The sequence below is a fragment of the Arachis hypogaea genome, chromosome 10 (assembly GCF_003086295.3).
Source record: "Arachis hypogaea cultivar Tifrunner chromosome 10, arahy.Tifrunner.gnm2.J5K5, whole genome shotgun sequence".
Classification (NCBI taxonomy): Eukaryota; Viridiplantae; Streptophyta; class Magnoliopsida; order Fabales; family Fabaceae; genus Arachis; species Arachis hypogaea.
This window is the reverse complement of record NC_092045.1, coordinates 106,077,154-106,100,979: the sequence shown is the minus strand read 5'-3', so window position 1 is coordinate 106,100,979 and position 23,826 is coordinate 106,077,154. Positions and strand designations below refer to the sequence as shown.

The following is a 23,826-nucleotide window of genomic DNA, read 5'->3' as shown; positions in this document are numbered from 1 at the left end:
GTCCATTAATTTTGTTTCTATGTGCCTGCCGCCATGGACCCAATTTTAACTTTGTATGTAATGTGTAAAGGACAAAAAATTGTTTCTACATGACCGTTGGATCGGTGAGGAAAGAAGCTGAACCAACATGAGATTAATAAAATGACATTAGGGGCATTCCGAGAATCGAACTCGGGACCTCTCGCACCCAAAGCGAGAATCATACCACTAGACCAAATGCCCTCTTTTTTTATTGGGAGCGCTCCGTTATTTAACAAATTTACATTTCTATTTTATTTTGTACACGCGAATTTTTTTTTTGGTCATGATTTTGTACACGCGATTTAACGTGTAAATTTTATTTTTGGTATTCATTATCTGTTTAGTTTTGGTCTCATTTTTTTTTATCGAACTTGTTTTCGGTCTCTTAAGGCCCAAATCATGCTTGGTTATACCATGAGAACTGAATAGGCCTGTACTGTAATAAATTCTAAAATACTTTATAGGAAAAGAGGACACACGCACAAGTACCAAGAGATGGTACAACAAATCCAGCAAACAAGCAATAGCAATTTAGCTGTGGTAATGGAGACAAGGGCGAATTTTTGTATTGACAAAGTTTAAGTATTTAATTAGTAAAAAAAATTAAGTAATTTTATATTATTAAATATAATTTTACATTATTAAAAATATTAATAATAACTAATTGATAATTATAAATTATAAAAATTGCTAATTCCTAATACTTCTTTTTTGTATTTTTTGATCCCATCTTGATCTAAAATAATTCACATAGAATTTTCTTTGTTTTATTTGTGGGTAAATAAAAAGTTGGATAAGAGCGAGTATCCATCTTGTCCCTAAACCTTAAGATCGAACACTTTAATTTTTTAATTTTTAAAATACATAAAACTCTCTCAAGTTTAATTTTGACAGATAAATTAATCTCTGGTCTTATTTTACATAACTCTCTAAGTTCAACTTCAGCAGATAAATTAGTCTCTGATCTTATTTTTTTGTCATTGACAAATAAAAAATACTGACATAAAGACTTGAACTAGCACACATAGTAGTCAGCGGTCCTCATGAGACAAATTAATCTTTGTAGTATATAGGTCATTCAAACAACCCAAACCTCTCTTTTGTCACCCACCTCTTCTTCAACGTCTCTTCCTTTCGCACTAAACTCGCTTTCTTTGCACACCTCCCAATCCCTCACCTTCTCAGACATCAACTCCCTCGCTATTAGAGCCTCCCACGCCTCGGAATATCCAAAAATGATGTCGTTCTCTTCCTCTCCCTAAACACTATCTACTACCCTATCTGCTTCTTCGCTGTCACTGTCCTTGGCACCATTGCCTCCATCGTCAACCCCTCCTACACCGTCTTCAGTCTCCAAACAACTCAAATACTACAACTCAAAACTCATCTTAACTGTGCCGGACCAATGGAAAAAAGTGAAGACCTTCCATCTCCCCACAGTTTTTCTCGATTTGCATCCCACCATCCACATGTCACCATCATTACAAGAAAAACGTTGAGTACCGTCGAATTTAGAGTCAATTTGTACCGGCGGATTTATCGATAGATTTTTTTACGGAGAGGAAAAATTCGCAGCCATAAAAAGGTACTGTCAGAAGAGATTTTCCATTTCTAAAGTCGATGGTAATTATTGGCACACAAATATAACTCGCCAGCGCCAATGTTACCATTGGATTTTCTGTCCGTATATTCCGCCGGTATCGGTTTCGATGATTTACATTTTCTGACGTATAATTGGGTTAAATTCAAACGCAAAATCCTTCCCCCTCACTTGTGCTAATGCTCTCTTTCTCTCTCTCTTCTCGTCTTCTCTCTCTCGCCGTCGAACTGTTACCGTCGCCACTGCCAGGAGCTTGTCGTCGTCGTCATTGCCTCTTAGACTACCTATTGGAGCCGTCGCTGCACGTCGTTGTCGATCCTGTTGCTGATGCTGTCCCCGTCGCATCCTCCCTCGTGGTTGCCGTTCATGTTGCCGTCGCTGCCGTCTCTGTTATCACCATGTTAAAGAGACCCTGCAGCCACTATCATCATATTTATTGTTGGTATGGTTAATTTATTTTTACATATTTATTTGTGACTTTAGCATTTTGTTATGATTTTTTGTTAAATCAGAGGTTAAATTTATTTAATGAAGTGTGTGATTAGAATTTTTTTATATTAATTTAATGGATGTAAAAATTAAATATTATTAGAATAGGTTAAGAATGCTTGAATTGTTGAAAGATTTTAGTTGAGTTTAGTGAATGATTTTTTTTCAATTTCATTAAATTTATGTCGCTTATTTTTATCATGCCTCTTATTAGTTTAGTGAAATTAGAATTAGATTTTAATTAACTGAAATAGTGAGTTTAACTTATTCTTTTAAATTACTTTTTGAATTAGTTTCACCTTGTAAATTTAATACATTGTCCTTTTAAGCCTCATTGAGTGTACTTTACTAAGATGTATTTGTTAATTTTCTTCTACTAGATCTTCCATGAGCATGCCACCGGAAGCTGTTGATTTGGTGTCAAGACTACTTCAATACTCCCCTATCCTGCGGTGCACAGCAGTAAGTATATGATTCTGCAAGTTTGTTGGGCATATTTATGGTTTCTAACCACTAATGATACAGTAGCTTTTTTCATCTTCCAAGTTTGTATATAATTTGTGTGCTTTTTCTTTTTCCTCTTCAATCTGGTGCAGTTAGATGCCTTGACTCATCCTTTCTTTGATGAGCTTCGTGACCCAAACACTCGCTTGCCAAATGGCCACTTCCTTCCACCACTAGTTAATTTCAAATCTCATGGTATGGCTATTTTGTTTGTGTATATGTGACAGTTTTTTTCATTGTCATTAAGGCTGCGTTTGTTTACAGAAATAGGACACTGAGACAGGGACACTGAGACAAAAAATCATGTTTGACAGAAGAGACATGGACAGAGACAATGTGTCCAGAGACACTGAATTAGTGTATTTTGTGTCCATTCTGACAGAAAAGACACGGAGACACTAACAAGGGACACAACTTATTTTTATTTTTTCTTTCATTATTCTTGTTAATTTTTCATAATTATATTTTTTATTATTATATTTTTCATCTCAAATTTTTTAAATGAAAAAAATGAAAACAAATTGAATTTTCATAATTTATTCTAGTTTATCACCAAACAGAATACAAGAACATAAAATTTTGTGTCTGTCTTGTCCTGTTCTCAGTGTCTTGTCCTGTCCTATTTTTAGAAATAAACGCAGCCTAATATATCTTCTGTCTGACATTTTCTGATGTTACTATCACATTATCAGAACTGAAGGGAGTCCCCGTTGAAACCTTGGTGAAATTAGTTCCCGAGCATGCAAGGAAGCAGTGCCCGTTTCTTGGCTTGTGATATGATGTCATGAAAATGTAACAAAACTCTAAGTGTTGTTTCAATATGAATACCTCGCTTTTCCTCTATTTATAATGTGATATTTGTTGCTACCTGTGTTGTTGGTTGGCTGGTTGCCATGTAAAAGTAGAGATATATGTCTAGTACTTATATATGTTACCCAACCTCAACGGGGGTATTCACAATGCCCTGTTTCGTGTATCAAAAGCTGATTGCAACATGCAATAGAAGACAAAAAATGTTTGCAATTATCTTAATGATGTATTTGTTGAGACAGCGATGGGTTGTTGGCTAGTTTAGTTCTTGGTTGTAGCGTGGTAGTTGGAAGTTTTGATGGCCTTATTATATCTCTGCATCTTTATTTTTCCACCTCCTTTTCCTTTGTGTTGGTAATCTGTGGTGGAACGACATTGGACTTGGTCACCATGGTTGTCTATCATTGCTGTATTGGGTGTATTCAAATTCATACATGTAATTGCATTGTTCCTTCGTTAATCTAGCAGACAAATACTGACAAAAAAATATTGTTAGATGATTTGCAAATCTTTAAAAAAAATGATTAAAGGAGAATTAAGTAATTAAACCCTAAACACTGAGCGAATAGAGTGAATACACATCTGTTGAGGGGTTCGATCGCTCAATCTTATGTTCTTATCTCTTATATTGTATCTTCTTGCAAGTTGTTTGTTAATTTTAAAAATCTCAATTCAATTCTTTGGATATTGATCATAGTGCATTGACTCTTAGCCTTGGCCCTAAGACTTTCTTGGGATTGATTGGAATTTCATGGTTTGTTTCTACCAAATTTCAGTAGAGTCGATATTAACGGAACAATAACGGTGCTATTCACTTTGAGATCAGTTGGAGTTCGCTTTTTTTTTTGTTGTTTGTGCAGTAATATTCCAGGTTGTTTTTTTTAATCTCTGAATATAATTAATTCTTTAAATTTTTTTGTTAGACTTACTTTTTCTATGATAGAGTTTTAGAACGGAAGTAGGAGAAGGTCGCGTAATGACGCCTTCTCGAAACCCTTATTTGTTGGAAAATTGTGGACCTATAAGGGGTTGCACATTAGAACGGTCAGTATTTGATATTTTATTGAATGCGTGTATGTTATAATTTATGTCTACAGCTGTTTTCTCTGTGAAACTGTTATATTTATTTGATGGATGTCTCTGAATTAAGGAGAAGTTTTGTCGATTTATCATTTAAAGTGTTTAAACATGTTTGGTTTGTCAGAAAATAATAATTGTATTTGGCGGGAGATTCTAATTATAGGGTACGCTCTGCCTAATTTTCTAAGAAAATTAATAATTTATATTGTTTGTTGAATTCTAAGGTGTGTGTTTCAATATGATTCCAAGGCATCGTCTATGAATGTATGATAGGGATAACAATGGCCGGAGTTCTAAAATCCTGAATTCTTTGACGGGGTTGACACGTTTATTGCGTATGTCTTCAGCATGAAACCGTTTAGGTATAAAGGGGTATCTAGGTGTCCGTGTCAAAAGTATTAGCTGACTAAGTGGTTAGGACTTGCGGACATAACGCTTCACCTCTACCGTAACGGATTTAAGGATGGGTATTAGATGTGAACGAAACACGAAGAAGTGGACGAGCAGAAAATTAACCGGTCTGCCTCGAATTTGAATAGGTTTGATGGTCGATCAATGAGGGATCGAGTGGTGAGAGAATTGAACATGGAAGAAATGACTTGGGAGGGTAACCAAGAGAGATACAACGAGATGGTGTTTGATACAATAAGGGTTACAAAATTGGAAGAGGCTGAACAAGAGTCTAACCCGATGGCAAAGAGATTTTATCATCTGTCAGAATTTGTTGTGAAACCTTTGTTCGATGGGTGCATTCATTTGAAGTTGTCTGCATGTGTTAGAATAATGAGTATTAAGTCGGAGTCAAATCAAACCCAAGAATTTTTTGATTAGTGGATCACACTTTGCAACGAACTGGTACTTGTCGGGACTACAGACATCCCCCGCAACCACTTCAAAGCAAAGAAGTTAATTTCAAATTGGGTCTAAATTCGGTGAAAATTGATTATCGTTTGAATGATTGTATGATGTATTACAAGAGGGATGCAAACCTAACCGAATATAGATTTTGTAGATCACCGAGGTTCTAAGTCAAGAGAACAAATTGGTAAACGCCGATTAAAGAAAGTTTCAATGAAACAGATGTACTACTTGCCCTTAATCTGTAGGCTGAAACGATTGTTTGCATCGATGAGTGTGGACCTTCATATGACCTGGCATGGTAACAACAAGAGAGATGATGGGATCATGGCGTATCCATTACACGGAGAAGCTTGGAAGCATTTTGATCGAGTCCATCCTACATTTGTGAGCAAGCCTAGAAAATGTTAGACTAGTTTTGTGCTCTGACGGTTTTGCACCAGATTCTAATTTCGATAACGCGTACTTTTGTTGGTCTGTAGTCGTGACACCTTATAACTTGAGTTCCAAACTATGCATGAAAGGCCCATACATGTTCTTAACTTGTATCATACCTGGTCTTAGCAATTTAAAGACCAAAATAGATGTCTTCTTGTAGCCCTTGGTGGATGAGTTAAAGGAGTTATGGATCCATTGTATAGAAACGTATGATATTTCGATGAAGGCAAACTTCCAAATGCATGCTGCATTGATGTAGACCATTAACAACTTTTCTGCATATGGGATGTTGTCAAGTTAGTCCACTTAGAGCAGAATGGCATGTCCCATTTTTATGGAGGATACAAAGGCATTTTTGTTGACGAATGGCGGTAAGAATTCGTGGTTTGATTGCCATCGAAGATTCCTCGACATGGATCATCCTTTTTGGTGCAACAAGCACTCGTTCAAAAAGAATAAAACTGAACAGCAAGAGACACTTGTGAGGTTGGTTGGTAGGCAAGTTTGGCATCGTGTTAATAGAATCCCAAGGATCGTCGATAACGAGGCAGGTTTGAGACCTCCAGGATATAGCAGGAAGCATAATTGGACTAAACAGAGTATATTTTAGAAGTTGCCTTATTGAAAAGACAACTTAGTTCGACATTGTCTTGATGTGATGCATATTGAAAAAAACATGTTTGATAATATCATGCACACAGTAATGGACGATGAGTGAACAAAGGATAATGATAAGGCTAGGTTAGACTTGGTGGATATTTGTAGGCGGTCGAGGCTGAACTTAAAGAGGCTTGATAACGGGCAGTGGGCTAAACCAAAGGTGATATTCGCTCTAATGAAGGACTAAAGGAAAAATATTTGTAAGTGGATTAGAAGATTAAGGTTTCCTGATGGTTATGCCTCTAACTTGAGCATGTGTGCAAACGTCTCACAGGGTAGGCTTGCTGGGTTGAAGAGTCATGATTGTCATGTCTTCATAGAGTCTTTGCTTCTTGTCGCATTCACAGAACTTCCAACCAACATCTGAAAATATCTCACGGAAATAAGTTATGTGTTACGAAACTTAACATTAATGATCACATAGTCATGGACAATAATATTTTAATCATACTTTGTAAGTTAGAGAGGATATTTCCTCCATCCTTTTTTGACGTTATAGAACACTTAGTAATCTACCTACCGTATGAAGCAATACTATGTGGGCTAGTCCAATTTAGGTGGATGTACCTATTTAGGAGGATGATTTCTTCATTCAAGTGCATCATGAAAAACAGAGCTCGGATTGAGGGCAGCATCTGCGAAGCATTCCAAGCTAAGGTAACATCCGCATTTTGCTTATTCTATTTTTAGCCTCATGTTAAGTCACGTAGAACAAAGGTTGCAAGGAACAATGAGAGGGGAGAATCCTCGTCAAGTGGAACAACATACCCAATCTTTTCTCCTGAAGGAGGTGCAATGGAAGCGGGCAGTGACTACTGGTTAGAGCAGAAAAAAATTGATGTCGCATATTTGCATGTGTTGCTTAACTGTGACCAGATTTTACTTTATCTCATGTGAGTTTTTTAAGTCTTCGTAAATATTGCATTCTATAAGATACTAAATTCTTAATCTAATCAAAATTTCTTTATCCTATTCTATCATATAGGTTTTTTCCAGAGGCAAATCCTGATACCTCATTAAACAATTTTTTACATTGGTATAAAGAATACATCAGCGTGCATCTAACTGACACAACAGATTTGGAACTAGTTGCACTTAGTTGGGACCAAATGAATAAGGACACTAGCTACCCGATATACAATGTTAATGGATAATATTGGTTTCATTATTTACATTGGTCGATTGAAAAGGAAACAGATAACAATGGAGTTTGGATTCGTGGGGATTCAAGCAGTGGTCATTCTGATTGATTTGGTGTATTGCACAACATAATTCAATTATAGTATTTCTGTCGCACTACGTACAAGGTGTGTATTTAAATGTGAATGGGACGATCCAAGTTTACGACAAGGAACATGAAAGCACAAGGACTATAATATCACTGAAGTTAATGTAACCAGGAAATATAGGCACTACGATCCTTTTATTCTACCTCAAAATGCACGACAGGTATACTATTTGCCTTATTTGGATTCATGCAAGTCTAGTTGGGTGGTTGTGGTTAAGACCAAGGTTTTGAAAACCGGATCGGTCATCAAACCGCTCTAGTCACTGGTTCATTGGTCTAACCGGTTCAATCGGTAGTTCAACCAGAAAAACCGTTTTAGAATAAAATAATATATAAATTATAAATAAACATCCAAAAATATCTTCCAAATTTAAAACACTACACAAAAAATCATCAACCAAAAAGGATTTCAGATTAACCAGATTAACTTTGTGATAAAGTACCAGAAATTTAATGGATTTCAGACTAATAACATTTATTTTTTCATCTTTATAAATGATATTAAATTCCGTATACATATACTATATATGGGTTTATTTTTTATTTTTTGGACCGAGTATTAGAAGCATTAATTATCACACACTGCACTCTTTCCCGCTACTGTTTATTGAGCTTAGCCAATAGTACTCTCAAGTTTCAATTCGTCTACCAATTAGCAGTGATTTTCTAATAAAAAGTCAAAAACCAATTAGTTGTTTTTGGTCTTTCATCATGTATGTATGTTAATTAACAGGGACAAAGCAAGATTCTGAATAACAAAATTGTTAGCACAAAAATTAATAAAGATTAATAAAGATAAACATAAGACTGATTATAATGAACAAGTAATAATTTCACAATTTTAACATGGCCTGAAGTGATTTTACTGGATGATCATGAACAAACTCCACTAAAAAACAAGATGAAAAACCAAAAAGAAAGGAAAATTTGGAATGCTAGAACACTGTAATTGCTATTAAGAAAATCAATATAGTAACAATGTTATTGAGTTTGCACATATATGTTCAAGACTCATCCCAAGACTCCTTTTTAACAAAACTAATCTCAATTGATATACCAGATATATATTTCCTATAACTAACAAAACTTAATTTTACTAAGTGATTTCACTATCTTTTGTACTCTTTATCAAGTATAAATTAACTAATTTAGTTAATACACAGCTCCAAACACAGCAAGTAATCTACTTCACACACTCCTCAATAACAGTGAACTATGCTTCATAAACAACTCAAATTGTCAAAATCAAATTTCAAGAAATGCATAATTTATCAAGCATGGCAAAACTAAGTTCTCAAACAAAATTTTAATTGAACACAAAATCACAACATAACAGAGCACAAAATATAGCAGAGTATATCACAACAGCATTGAGCAAAGCTAATCAATAATCAATTAAATATTCAATAATCAATCAACCATTCAATAATCAATATAATATCTGAACGAAAAATAAAAACAAAAAGAAAAACAAGCATTAGCAGTGAGCAGAGAAGCCATTGCCTTTTTCGATCTGAGCAATCTGGGCAGAGATTGAGGAAAAGTGGTTCAGCACGACGGACGATGGTGACCAGGCGACAAGCATGATGACGGACAGTGGCAGAAGCGTGGCTGAGCAGAGGTACACCAGACAACAGACACGGAGAACGAGAAAGAAACTGTGATTGGTGAATGAGGAGAGGAGTTGGAGACTTGGATCACGACGACGACGACCAGACAAGGACAGAAGCTCCTGAGCGCGACGGATGGCAGTGGAAGCTATTGTAAGCTAGGGTTTCTTTTTGGGGGAAGATAGCTTCGTTTAAGAGAGTGAGAGTTGAGAGGAGTTGGAGTGAACAGAGGTTGGAGAGCTCAAGAATGACGATGGCGCGACGGATGGCGGCAGTGTCTCCTTCCTTGCAGCGGCGGTGGAGGCTACTGCTAGGGTTTTGTTTTTTGTTTGAAAGTGAGTTTGAGAGGAGGAGGAGACTGAACGCCGAACGCTTTCCTTTTTGTTTTTATCCAAAACCCAAAACGGCACCGTTTCAGCAAAACCGGCCGGGTTTCGGTTCGGTCTGACCGGCCGGTTCTTGGCCGGTTCAACAGTTTTTAGACGGTTTTTAAATTAACGGTTTTATAAGTTAAACCAAACCGTAATGAGTTTCGGTTAGCGATTTAACCGGTCGGACCGGCCGGTCCAGTCCAGTTTTTAGAACCTTGGTTAAGACTAAGCCAAGATGCCGCATTGAGTTTGATGATAGGACAAAGTGTCAGGAACCTTACCAGATTGAAGACCCAACTCCTTCAAAAATGGTGGTTGCTATATCGGTGAGCCAATTACCCTTAGGTCGGCAGTTCTGGATGATGACATCATTGACCTTGGAATAGATGACAACGCACTACCACCAGAGGACGACGATCTTCAAGAAGCAGACGGGTTGATAGCGACGAAGAAGATGAAGACGAGTTTAATGAACAGAAAAATACCTTGGAAGGGGAGGATGGTGAACCAAAGGAAGGAGATGATGAATCTGAATTGGGTTAATATAATTAGGGTTTTATGATATGTATTTATTTACCAAACTTTGAGAAGAATATAATATAATTAGCATTGTTTCAAATATTTCAATTATCATCATTCCATATTTTTAATTTGTATGTTTGATATTTTACCTCAGGTTTAAAACACTGTTTCAATTATTAATTATTAGAGTACATTATAGATGGACGAAAAAAAATTATGAAAAAATAAAAAAGACTAAAGTCAGAATATACCATGGTAACAGCCCAGTCAATTTTTCAAAAAAAAAACAAAAAATATTTCCGTCGGTATTACCGTCAGAATTTGATGATAGTAAGATGGCGTGGAGACGTATGATATGGCGCCAACGTTATTGTTGAAAAATTTTCAACGGTAACGTTCAACGGATTCCATTTTCTTAATAACCATATTCCATCACTAAATCCAATAAAAGTTACCATCAGACGCAAAAATTCGACGGTAGTATGTTACCGACGAGGTTCATTTCGTCGAATAAATACTGATGCAGAATCCAACGGTAACTATTGTACTTTCAGATTTTATTCATTTTTTCGATGGTAATTCCAATGGTATTGAGTGTTTTTCTTGTAGTTCATCGCAACCGGCCTCCAAGATCATGAGCTTCAATGATTTAGTGAAACTCATCGGTGTTGAAGCAGAGCTTCCGAAGACTAGCGTTAAGTAGAGTAAGATGGTGACACTGCTGTATTCCTCCGGAACAATGGGGTTGAGCAAGGGTGTTGTATGTTCTGACACACCGGAACTTCATCACTGTGGCGACGATGATATACATGGACAATGAGATAGCAAGGAAGATGCATGACATGTTCCTATGTTTGCTTCCAATGTTTCACATGTTCGGGCTGGCGGTGACCCTGTACGCGCAACCGCAACGTGGGAACGTGTGGGTTTGCTTGAAAAGGTTCGAGTTGAATGCGTTGTTTAGAAGCATCAAAAAGTAAGGAACTAATTTCAATAATTTGTCTTTTTTCCACATGGACAGTCATATATGTTAGTCCAGGTCTCCATGTTAGTATTTTTTGTTTGTCATTGACAAAAAAATAAGCATATAAGATTATGGACTAATTTGTCTACCAGAGTTAAACCTGGGGGAATTTTTTGTGTATTTCAAAAGTTGGGGGTTAAAGTGTCCGACTGTCCGATCTTGAAAACCTCAAAGACTGATTTAGGTAATTACTCATAAAATTAAATTTCAAAATTTATATAACCATCATCACATACATCTTTTAAAATAAAATAAAAATTTAAATATAATATAATATAATATTATTAATTATTTTACTAATTATATTATATATATACCGGGAGTAGGACGCAAGCATTACCTAAACCTAATCCCATCTTATCCCTGCCCAATGTTCTGTCTTGCTAAAAATTCGTCCACACTAAAGTGGATAAGGAACAAGTTGAGTACCCGTGAATTCGGATAATATTACCATTCTTTTAGTATCTAACACAAAAATAAATAAATAAATAAATAAATAAATAAAAATCTAGCATCTATATATGTTTTTCTACTTTAAAAAATATATTTGTACTATTTTTGTGTATATTTTTTACGTATACAAAAGAAAAGTATATAAAAAAAATTATGCATATCATATTTCTTTTCTAAATATGACACTTATAGTTGATTTATGCTGGCAATGAGCTCAAAATAAAGAGGCTGGAATAGATGTCTAAATGTGCCACTGAGGTATGGATCGGATACACATGAATAGGGAAGAGAAACTTTTTCAATCATACATTAAAATTTGTTTTTTGTTGTAAAAAAAAGTTCACTTAGCTAGGAATTCTTACATGATATGAAAGTAAAATTAGTCATTTGTTCTGTTTGATTTATTCAGCATCTACTATATGACTATATCAGTATAATGGCCCTTTATATTATGTAGCATGGTTAGTTTCTTTTCAAATTTTAAATATTTGAAATAATATAAAAATTTATTATACAGAGCAAATCGTTAAAAAATACTAAAAAATTATCAGAATTTATTATTTTTACTCAATAATTAATTATTAATATTTAAAAGTATAAATTAAAAATTTATTTTTAAATTATTAAACTAAAAATATTAAACTGATGACTAAAAATATTGACAAAAAAATAAAGGGTTAAGTATGATTTTGGTCCCAAAGGTATAGTTCGAAAATTTTTTTCGTCTCCAACCTTTTTTTGCATACAAAATCGTCCCTAAAGTTGAACTTGGTTTTAAAATCATCCTTTCTTTAGGGACAAAAATCGTACGGAAATGACAGCAAAAGCGGAGACAGAGGTGGATCGTAGACAGCTTCTTCTTCTTCTTTCCTTCTCCCTCTGCAGGAGCAAAAACATTTTCTTTCTCTTATTTTTTCTTTTTTATTTTATTTTATTATTATTTTTGTTATGGATAATTTGGTCCAAAATTTTAAGATTTAAGTAAAAAAGACGATTTTAAAATCTGGTTTTAAACCTTAGGGACAATTTTTTATGCAAAAAAAGGTTTAAAACAAAAAAAAATTCGGTCTATATCTTAGGGACCAAAATCGTACTTAACCCAAAAATAAATTGTACTAATCCCTGAACTTTTTCAATAGATAAGAGCAATGCTACATACCAGCAAATATTATCATTTTTTACTAATACTTAGCCAGCAATAATTTGTACTCATATTTACAAACGTTTTTGCACACAAAAAATATACAATTTATACCTATATTTATTAAAATTTTGCACACATAAATCAATATAATTTGTCTCATATTTTTTAGAGTTTGCACACATAAATTAATAAAATTTATTTGTTAAAAATAATTTAATATTTATATTTGACTAAAATTACTAAAAATTGTTCGCTCCAAAATTTTGTCACAGGTAATTTTTAGGGGTGTTCACGGGTTCGGGTAATCCGATTACCCATCTAAACCCGAACCGAACTAATTAAATTAGTTTTGGAACCAATGAATAATCGGGTAGAACCCGAACTGAATCGATGACTCTCTTTGTCAATTGATTCGGGAAATAGTTCTAAGGGTGTAGAATCCGAACTAACCCATTAACCCAAACTCTTTATTAATTAAATTAAAAAAATAAATTAAAAATATACATATAACTTTTAGCGAGACCTAACCTTAAAAGTATTACCGCCTCACCTACCTTATTTATCGTATTTCTCTCTCAAAAAACCCTAACAGAAGAATTCCCACCATTACTCACTCAGTCACCCTAGCAAATTGACATCGGAAGGTTGAGGATAAGCCAACAACGTCATTTTTATCTCCAATCTGTCAATGTTGTCTTTGTAAATATCGTCTTCGCCGACAGCGTCATCTTCTCTCCAGCAACGTCGCCGTCGTCTACTCGTCAACAAGACAACATTGTCTCCACTGATTATGGCATCGTTTTTATTTAATTTTTACTCTATTAATTTTTTATTAAAATTTTCAATTCTTAGTTCTTGTTAAAAATTGTGTTCGTTACAAATTTTATATAATTTTTATTGATTTTACATATTTACTATATTTATAGAATTTTTAAAATATTTTTTTTTAATTTTTTTTATAGATTCTTATTTTATCAAATAATAGTTACTCAAATCGAATCAATTTATTTTTAATCAATTTAGTTTAATTCAAAGGGAGATGCTTCTATAAAGTTTATAAAACGTTTTTTCGTAAAGACATTTGCGTGTCCCATTATTATTGGACTTATTAATAAATCGATTATTTTTTAGTTTCTTAATAAATTAAAATCAAATCGGTTTTTTTATAACAATAACAATAAACTCAAACTTTTTTAGAAATTTAATTGTATTTTTAAATTTTTAAAAATTTAAATATCTGTAAAATAAAAAATCAGAAATATATTTATCTTTTTATCAAAAAATTTTAAATATATTCAATTTAGATTGTATAATTCAATTGGATCAAATCGGATATAATAATTATCGGATATAATAATTATAATACAGACAATTGAATTTATTATTATTGTTATAATAAATCGATTTTGTTCTAATTTATTAAAATAATAAATTATTAACCAATTTAATAAAAATATCCAATAATAATATGAGACATGTAAACCTCTAAAAAAAGACATTTATACGGTCTTTATTAAATAATTCGAATACATAACAAAATGCAAAACCGAACCAACTCGATACATGAACATCCTTATTATTTTGTTTAGAGCACCTGAAAAAAGAAAATTCCTTTGTCCATCATGCTAACGTGGCACTACGCCCTTTGCTTTCTTCATCTTCCATGGTATCAGACAGGGGTCTCCCTCTTGTCTCAGGTAAGAACACCCCAAATACACCACTACAACAAATCACCAACCCAAAAACTCCATAACAAACAAACTTGTTCTTCCTACCTTCACCCACCACCACCGGACTAATCGACCCACCCAACACCAGCGCTTGTCTCGCCATCGACAACGCCGAGTTTCTCACGCAAGTCGGAAACAGCTCCGTCGTGTAGATCAGATACACGTTAAACGCCGTGCAAGCACTAAAGAACGATATCAATTCAAACCAAATTTCCATCTGACTCCACACCTTACCTTCGATGCTCGACAACACACTGAATACTCCACTCACAACTGTGAAAACAAGAAGCGCGTTTCTTCTCTTGAACTTATCGATAAGCAAGAAAGTCAACAGAGAAGACGGAAGCTCCGATAACGCGTTAAGCGTGACACTGAGATAAAGGTTGAAGGACAAGTTTCCAAGCCCTAACGGCATACCGTAATACACCAATCCAATTCCGAATCCGGAAGCCATAACCGTCCATAACCTTCTAGAAGACCATTTCTTTTGCAACAGAATCTTCAAAGCGCAATACAGATCGGTATTGTTCATGGTTAGATCCGGATCCACATTGCTTGGGAATATTCCGTTGACTGCGAGGTTAACGTTACTCTGAGTGATTGAAGAGATGCATTTCAACGTCTCTGCTGCTTCTTCTTTTCTTCCTTTCACTAGAAGCCATCTTGGGGACTCGCGAACGAAGAACTTGACAATCACGCAATAGAAAATGGCTGGAATTGAAGTCCACATGTAAAGGTTTCGCCATGAAGAGTTTCTGTTAGCGTAAGCCATTGCAGGAAGGGACAAGAACCCGATGGTGAAGCAAAAGAATCCAACTACACTTATTTGCCCGCGCCACCGGTTACCTACGAGCTCAGAAGTTAGAACGAGAGCCGAGGTGCCGATGGTGGCGCGGGCAAATCCGCAGAGAAATTTGAACAGAGAGTATACCCAAATATTTATAGAGAATGCGGCGAGTAGCGAAGAGAGGGACATGAAAAGGCACGAAAATAAGAGCATGTTCTTGCGACCTAGCGAGGAATCAGCCAGCGTGGCAAGAACAATGCCACCGACTAAGCATCCAAGAAAGAACAAAGAAGCCGGAAGGCTTGTGACGAAGGAGTTTTCGCATTCCAAGCCCCATTCGGATATAATGGAGGCTCTTCCGCTGCTGACGTGGTCGTCCTTTTCGGTGCAGTTCAGTGATGGTTGTGCATCGGTGAAGACGCTGATGAATGTTTGTTGAGCATCAAAGACCCAAGCAAAGGAGACAAGAACTGCTTGCAGGAATTGGGACCAAGTGAATTCTCCAATGCATTTCTCAACCGTTGAAGCAAGAGAAGGAAGGTGTTTTTCTGATAATAATAACGGAGGTGGTTCTGTAAGAGAAGAATCAGAATCAGTTGGTTGAGAGAGAAGAGGGGTTGACTCAGCCATAGATATGCATTTATATTCGAATAAATGTTGTTGCATATTATATATGGATGTGTGTTAAGATTTAAGGCTTTATAAAGGAAAGAAATCTTAGACAGTAATTAGTTTCTAGCAAGATAGATGAGATATAGTATTACTATTTAGATCTAACCATTTATTAACCATTACAATTTGAACATATGGCGTTTTTTTTAAATAAATAAAATAAATTTGATGAAAGTAAAAAATTATCTAAATTATGAATATAATAATTGCAGTCATGAAATTATGGAAAGTCAAATCTATTTATGCTGCAATTTATAAGTTTTGTTAACTTATTAATAATTAAAAATATTAGGTGACTAATATTTTTTTATATTTACTTTTTGAGTTGATATTTTTCAACTTCTCATTTTTTTTACTGAAAACTATTGATTTTTTAAGATTCTTCTTAATAAATTACTATAAAACACAACTATATATATATATATAACCATTATTTTTAATGGTAAAAAATTATTTTTAATTATTAATTTTAATTACAGTATTATTATTATTATTATTATTATTATTATTATTATTATTATTATTATTATTATTATTATTATTATTTGTTATGCTAACGTATAATTTATAGTTAAATTAAACTAAATCAATTTTATATGATAGTACAGCTTGTGTTATATTTGCTAGTGCATATCAAGCCAATGTTATGCTCTGTCATTCTAATACTAACAAATGATTGAAAAGGTGGGTCAGTAAACTTTTGGCAAAGGAAAATTATCATCTTGTGTTCGGTTGGTATTTTGCATCCATCATATTCCTAGTTCATAATTATCCGAAATCATAATTATCGGCAAATGGTTGTGGACATCCTTGAGGATGAACATGATCGGAGAGTAAAATAACCATACGATTCTATCACCAATAATATGATTTCAGGGACTACTTTGAGTTGTCATTTCATAAAAAATTGCACGTAGTTCGCCGAACAGAGCAAAAATAATACCTATGGGCGATTGATCAGATTTGCTAACCGGCAGAAAGCAAAGAAACTAGCAACGCCTTTGTTTTAAAATAAGACGGTTAGAATTAATTATTAATTTTTTAAAATAATTATTTATTAAAACATATTATTATACCAAAAAATTAATTATTAAAGTACTTGTTTAAACAATGACCCACAAATTTAGCCAAATTCATAGAAATAAAATTGAATCAACACTATAGATAATATTTAATTCTATGCTACTATCTACCCAACCATATAAAGGTCGAATACGACTTACATGAGCCTAATCCTACTTATTTAAATAAGTAACTAACTTCTACAATCTCTCCTACTCATTTAAATAGGAGATCTCAATAATCTTCCTACCAAAAAGGAGTAACTAACCTACCATCAAAGGTGAAGCTACTTAAAAAGTAGCTACTCAGATATTTTTGGAACTCTAATCTACATAAAAACCTACCTAACATCTTTGCTAACTTAAGGATCGGAGTCTTGCAGGTACCACCTCGCACCTTCACCAAGACATCGGACAGCGACACCTCATCACAAGGAAACATCGGACACAACCCCAAAAGGAGCTTGGACCTCATGTTTACGTCTAAATAACAGTTTTAGGTAACATTCACAACATTGACGCCATTACCAGGGACCTTGTAATCAATACCGTATGATGACAGATGACATTTCAGAAAATGGACACACGACTTCTGACTCAGAGACCTATGAAAAAGAACAACACAACGATGATTGTGCATTCGTCATACCTCTCGACCTGACAAAGGGAAAGGCATTACTGGTGATACACATCCTACAAATCAAGTAGGACAAAGAATAAGCTCAGAAGTCCATCAATCGGGAGGATCGAGAAAAAGAGATCCTACTGAACTCATGGGATTGGTTCACGGACATCAAGGTTAGTCAGATAAGAGAGAATGACAATGTGAATTGGAACGAGCTCCACAAAGGGAGATATGACGACGAAGAGAAATCGAAGAAAAATTCGAGAAGCTGGAATCCGACCTTAAAGGTAGGAGAGCACGAGCCGATTGAACGAAAACGCCCTTAGGAGGTAAAGATCCATTCATAGAAAAAATCATGCGAGCTAAAGTTTTCAAAAACTTTAAAAGTCCAGATATGTACATCTACGAAGGAACCACCAATCCGAGACATCATTTGAGTAATTTCAAAAGTTGCATGTATTTGGCAGGTGCATCAAATGCAACGCACTGTAAAACTTATCCGGCAATGAAGTAGTTCGACAGTTTATCATCCAAATCGGTCACCTACTTCGACGATTTGGCGAGAAATATTCTTACCCAATTCTCCATCCAGAAAGACAAGATCAAGCATGCCTCAAGTCTCTTGGGTGTAAAACAAGAGGTCGGGAAATCTTTGCGAGCTTATATGGAAAGGTTCATCAAAGTGTGCATGGAGATTCCAAACTTACCTATCGAAGTAGTCATTATGGGGTTAGTCAATGGCCTCAGAGAAGTCCCATTCTCGCAATTCATATCAAAGAGACACCCAATATCTTTATATGAGGTCGAAGACCAGACGAAGAAATATATCAATATGGAAGAAACGACAAGACTAAGGGAACCCATATCAGGACAGAACAGGTAGTATCAAGTCCGGTGTAAGAAAAAAAATAAAAGAAAAAAGTAGAGTACAACTCAGAGAAACCTCAAAGATACCATTCTTATATCCCGCTACGGGTCTTCCTTGTCGTCGTGTACAGAGAAATCTGCCACACTGAAAGATATCACCTCCTAGATATACTAAAAGCAAGAAAGGTGAAAATCGGTCAGAGTATTGCAAATACCACAAGATATATGGTCATTCCACCAACTATTGCTATGCTTTAAAGAATGTCATTGAACAACTGGCGATAGAAGGTCGGTTGGATAGATATCTTGCTGAGAGGCCGGACGATCACAACAAAAGGAAAAGAGATGAAGATCGGGATAGGCGAGACCAACCTCAACGAACTCCTAAAAGGCACGTTCACATGAATGTTGGAGGGTTCGCAGGAGGGGGATAATAAAATCCTCCCTGAAGAGGCATCTAAAAGAAGTATACCAAGTCGCGAAGATGCTGAAATACCCGACCTACCTACAGTCACCTTCACCAAAGAAGATGCACGAGGAGTGATGCTCAAGCACGACGACCCGATAGTAATCACGAGGATCATCGCCAATGCAAATCTTCATAGAACCTTGATAGATCAAGGGAGTTTGACAGACATCTTGTTCAAACTAGCTTTTGACAAGCTGGGCCTAGAGAAAAATGACTTAAGAGCGTACCCATATACCCTCTTCGGTCTAGGAGATACTCATATCCGACCTCTCAGGTTCATCCTTCTCTACACAACCTTTGGCAAGGGCACAAAAGTAAGAACATCAAGCATAGACTACATTGTGGTAAATGTGGCGTCTAGTTACATCGCCTTTATAGATCAAACAATATTTAACTGACTTGCGACAGTAGTTTCAACTCCTATCTCTGTATAAAGTTTCTACTCCTTAAGGAATAGCAACTGTGAGGGGAGATCAGAAACTAGCAAGGAGGTGTTATAATGAAATTCTGAACCTATGGGGATGTGCAAAAGGAAAAGAGGTCAATACCACAGAGTTCGGAGGTGTGTCTGAATCAGAAAGGAATTGAGACCCCAACCTAAAAGGAAAATTAAAGAGGTTCAAATCGGGGATGAGGTAAAAAAGATGACAAATGTGGGGACCAATCTAGAAGAACAGCTAAAACAAGAACTTATTAAGCACCTATGAAAAAATTCCGACCTCTTCACCTAAAAAGCCTCAAACATGCCTAGAATCCATCCCCACGTCATGAGCCACAAGCTTGCCTTTTAGTTGTCCAGAAGAAACAACGAAAACTCAGAGTTCCAAAAGAGCCAAAGTCATAGAAGAACAATTACATGCGCTGTTAGAAGTTGCGTTCGTAAGGGAAGTAAAATACCCATTATGGCTCGCTAATATGGTACTCATGAAGAAACAGAACAAGAAATGGAGGATGTGCATCGACTATATTGATCTTAACAAAGCTTGTCCCAAGGACCTTTACCCTCTGATAAAGCCATATTTTATGATGATTTTTTAGTTGAAAATAGTGGAATTTATTAACTTATCTCGCACTTATTTGTTGAAAATGCATACTGGTGCGGTGTTTTTAACCATAACTAACCGATAAGTGCACCGGGTTGTACCAAATAATACCTCAGGTGAGTGAGGGTCGATCCCACGAGGATTGATGGATCAAGCAACAATGAATGAGTGATTGGCTTAGTTAGGCAAGCAAAAAAGGGTTTTGAGATATTCAAAAGATTTAAATTTTATAATATCAGAAGGCAGGCACGCAAGTAAATAAGTTGAAAATAAAATATTGGAGAAATAGTTAAGGCTTCAGAGTTATCTATTTTTTCGGATTGATTTTTCTTACTAACTAGTTTAATCATGCAAGATTTAATTCATGGAAAACTATATGTGCCTAGACCCTAATTCCTTAGACCTTCTTAGTCTCCTCTAAAATTCATTAACTGTCAATTCCTTGGTCAATTAAATCCAATTAGAAGGTGATGATCAAATTCCAATTTATATGCCACAAGAATCCTAATTATCCAAAAATAAAGGGATTATATGTCACGTATCCCGTTAAATACAAACAATTAGAAATTTAGGATAATATGTTTTCAAGCTATTGTTCAAGTAAAAAGCTTTTCCAAGTTTTACAAGAACTCAAATAGAAAGAGGGTCATACTTCCGTTCCACCCAAATTCATAAAATAAAGAACGAAAACAATTATTGAAATATAAATCAAAACATAAATTAAATTAGAAAGAGCAAAAGAATCAATCCATACAAATAGACAGAGCTCCTAACCTTAACAATGGAGGATTAGTTACTCATGGAATGCGGAATGTAAATTTGTATAGAATTTCCTAATGGAATCCCCCTAATGGAACCTCCTAATAGAAGAGAAGTCTCCCCTTTTTATAATTAATTCTAATTAATTTAAAATCTAATATCTAAAATTAAGATAATATCTTTTCCTATTTTCAAATTCAAATTTGAATTTAAATCAGAATTAATTAACTACTCTGCCTCTTGTAACGTGGGGACTACTTGGCTTCACTGAATCTGCGCCTAACATGGGTGCTAAAATGGGGCCCAGAAATCACCCACCAGTGTTTTCTGCATTTCTGCAAGTAGCGTATGTCACGCGTACGTGTGAGTCAGGCGTACGCGTCACTGGTCTTTTTCGCAAGTCACGCGCACGCGTCGTTGAGCAAATCTTCAAATCACGCGTACGCGTCAGTCACGCACACGCATCGCCATGGAAAGCTCCAAAACACGCGTACGCATCAGTCACGCGTACGCGTCGCTCTTCGCTGCCATCTCCTTTGATTCTTGTGCTGCAGAAACTCCATCAAATTTTGCCGAATACTACTTAAAATAAACAAAATTGCAAAAGACTCAAAGTAGCATTCATATTGGCTAAAAGATAATTAATTCTTTATTAAATTCAACAAATTAGATGCAAATTCACTAGGAAAAGATAGGAAAGATGCTCACGCATCACATACTTTTGTGAATTCTCTCCTAATTGTGTTTAATTGTTAAAAAAATACTTTTTGGACTTGTAAATTGTCAAATTAATTTCACTTTTATTCCATTCGATGCCTTGATATGTTTATTTTAGTGATTTAAGATTTAGAAGGCAAGGGTGGCTTGAAAATATGGAAGAAAAGCATCTAAAAGTGGATAATTCATGAAGAAATGGAGTTTTGCAAAACTGCTAATCGTCCATATGCATGGTTCATGCGCACACATCATTCCAGTCTTGTACCTAACTTAAAATGGCACGTGACTCGTAATTTCTATCCCATTTTAGGCCCAATTCAAGTCATTTTTGAAGTATTTGAAGTAAGAATTCGAGGGGATCAACGAAGTAGTCTTAATTTAGTTTTTTTTATCATGTTTTAGTGAAATTCTAAATAGAGAAACTCTAACTTCTCTCTAGAATTCTAGGGTTCTAGTTTAATTGCTCTCTAGTTTTAGGTTTTAATCTTGTTTTAGTTTAGTTTTCTTTACATTATCTTGCTCTACCATCTTAGTTTACTAGGTTTCTCTTGTTAGTTTCTTATTTCTTTGCTATTTTTAGTTTATTAATAATTGTTGAATTCTCATTTTTTTAATACAATTTGATGTTTCTATATATGCTTTATTGATGGTTACTTGAGTTGTTATTATTTTTTTCTTGCATTGGGCAGTCATAGATTTTATTAATTCATGCAATTTATGATGCTTTTCTTTTATGCCTACCAAGTGTTTGATAAAATATCTTTTCTAATTATAGAGTATTAGGTTTTCATTCTTGGCTTGAGTGGGAACTTGGGTGACCTTGAGTCACTAATGTCCAAGTTGATTGATAATTTAGAGATTTTAGTTAATCTTGTTTCTATTGACGCTAATCTTTTACTAACTCAATTAGTAAGTTGGTTACGACTTATGGATTAGGATTAATTAAGCCTAATTGACTTCCCTCAATTTATAGAGGTTGACGAATTGGGTTTGCTCTTTGAAATGATCATGCTGTGGTTAGTGGCAAAGATATTGATCCCTAACCCTCAACTTAGCCAAGATCTTTTTAGCACTTGAATTTGATTTATTTTACTAGTTAATTGCCTCAATTATCTGTAGTTTAATATCTCTTGATATTTAGTTATTACTTGCTTCTTTAAATTCTTGTTATTTATATTTCTTGTTTATTGCGCTCAAAATTCCGATCTTTCATAGATTTGATTACAATTCCTAAGGAAAACGACCTGGAATTAAACTCCTGATTATTGATTTGAACTTGTGACATTTTTACGAAACTTTAGAGAGCGTTAAATTTTGATTTAGAGCTACAACGAATTATGAGCCTTAAACTTGTGAAAATTTCTAAACCGGTGTTTAGCGCTTGTCACCCTCTTTCCAGTATTGATGCTCTGGTAAATTTAGTTTTGGGCTATAAATACCTATCCTTTATAGATACATACTCAGGATATAATTAATTTCTAAAGTACAAGCCGGATCAGGAGAAAACATCCTTCATTACTCCTAGGGCAAACTACCGCTATGTAGTAATACCCTTTGGGTTAGAAAATTGATGGAGGTCGATGTAGACGACATGCTTGTCAAGACCAAGGAGGAAGTTAGTCTATTGTCTGACCTTGTGAAAGTTTTTACACAATAAGGCAGCACGAGATGAGATTAAATCCTACAAAATGCACATTTGTAGTGGAAGTAAAAAAGTTCTTAAGATTCATGCTCACTCAAAGAGACATTGAAACCAACCCAGACAAATGTAGAGCCATCATGGAGATAAAAAGCCTGACCTGTCTAAAGAAAGTTCAACAGCTAAATGACAGACTGGTAGCCTTGTCCAAATTCTTGGCGGGATTGACCTTGAAATCCCTACCCTTATTTGCAATCTTCAAGAAAGGACATCAATTCCAGTGGACTCAAGGATGTGAACAAATATTTTAAGACTTCAAGAACTTCTTAAGCCAACCTCCAATTTTTACTCGATCTGAAGAAGAAGAAGAGTTCGTGCTATACCTAGCCATCACAAATAAGGCTATAGCCTCGTTCCTCATCTGAGAAGATAAGGAGGGGCAACGACCTGTCTACTTAAGCAAAGCATTACAGAGGGTAGAATTAAATTATCAATGAATAGAAAAATTCACCTACACCCTCGTTTTTGCTTCCAAAAGAGTATGACTTTATTTTCAGGTCAACACCATTAAAGTCCAAACTAATC

General features: G+C 35.1%; 1 protein-coding gene, 1 long non-coding RNA gene and 1 other non-coding gene across 3 annotated transcripts; 1 reads left to right on the top strand and 2 right to left on the bottom strand.

Annotated features, from left to right (window-relative positions):
- Window positions 1-150: 150 nt before the first annotated feature.
- Window positions 151-222, bottom strand: TRNAP-UGG (transfer RNA proline (anticodon UGG)). Its single transcript has one exon. It is a non-coding gene; the product is annotated as a tRNA-Pro (tRNA).
- Window positions 223-2,464: 2,242 nt separating this feature from the next.
- Window positions 2,465-3,736, top strand: LOC112718342 (uncharacterized). Its single transcript, XR_011866352.1, has 3 exons — window positions 2,465-2,572; window positions 2,707-2,809; window positions 3,307-3,736. It is a non-coding gene; the product is annotated as an uncharacterized lncRNA (long non-coding RNA).
- A 10,620-nt stretch (window positions 3,737-14,356) lies between these two features.
- On the bottom strand, window positions 14,357-16,126 carry LOC112716309 (organic cation/carnitine transporter 3). Its single transcript, XM_025768190.3, has one exon. It carries the CDS (start codon window positions 16,053-16,055, stop codon window positions 14,493-14,495), a length of 1,563 nt encoding a protein of 520 aa, XP_025623975.1. The 5' UTR covers window positions 16,056-16,126; the 3' UTR covers window positions 14,357-14,492.
- Window positions 16,127-23,826: the final 7,700 nt, after the last annotated feature.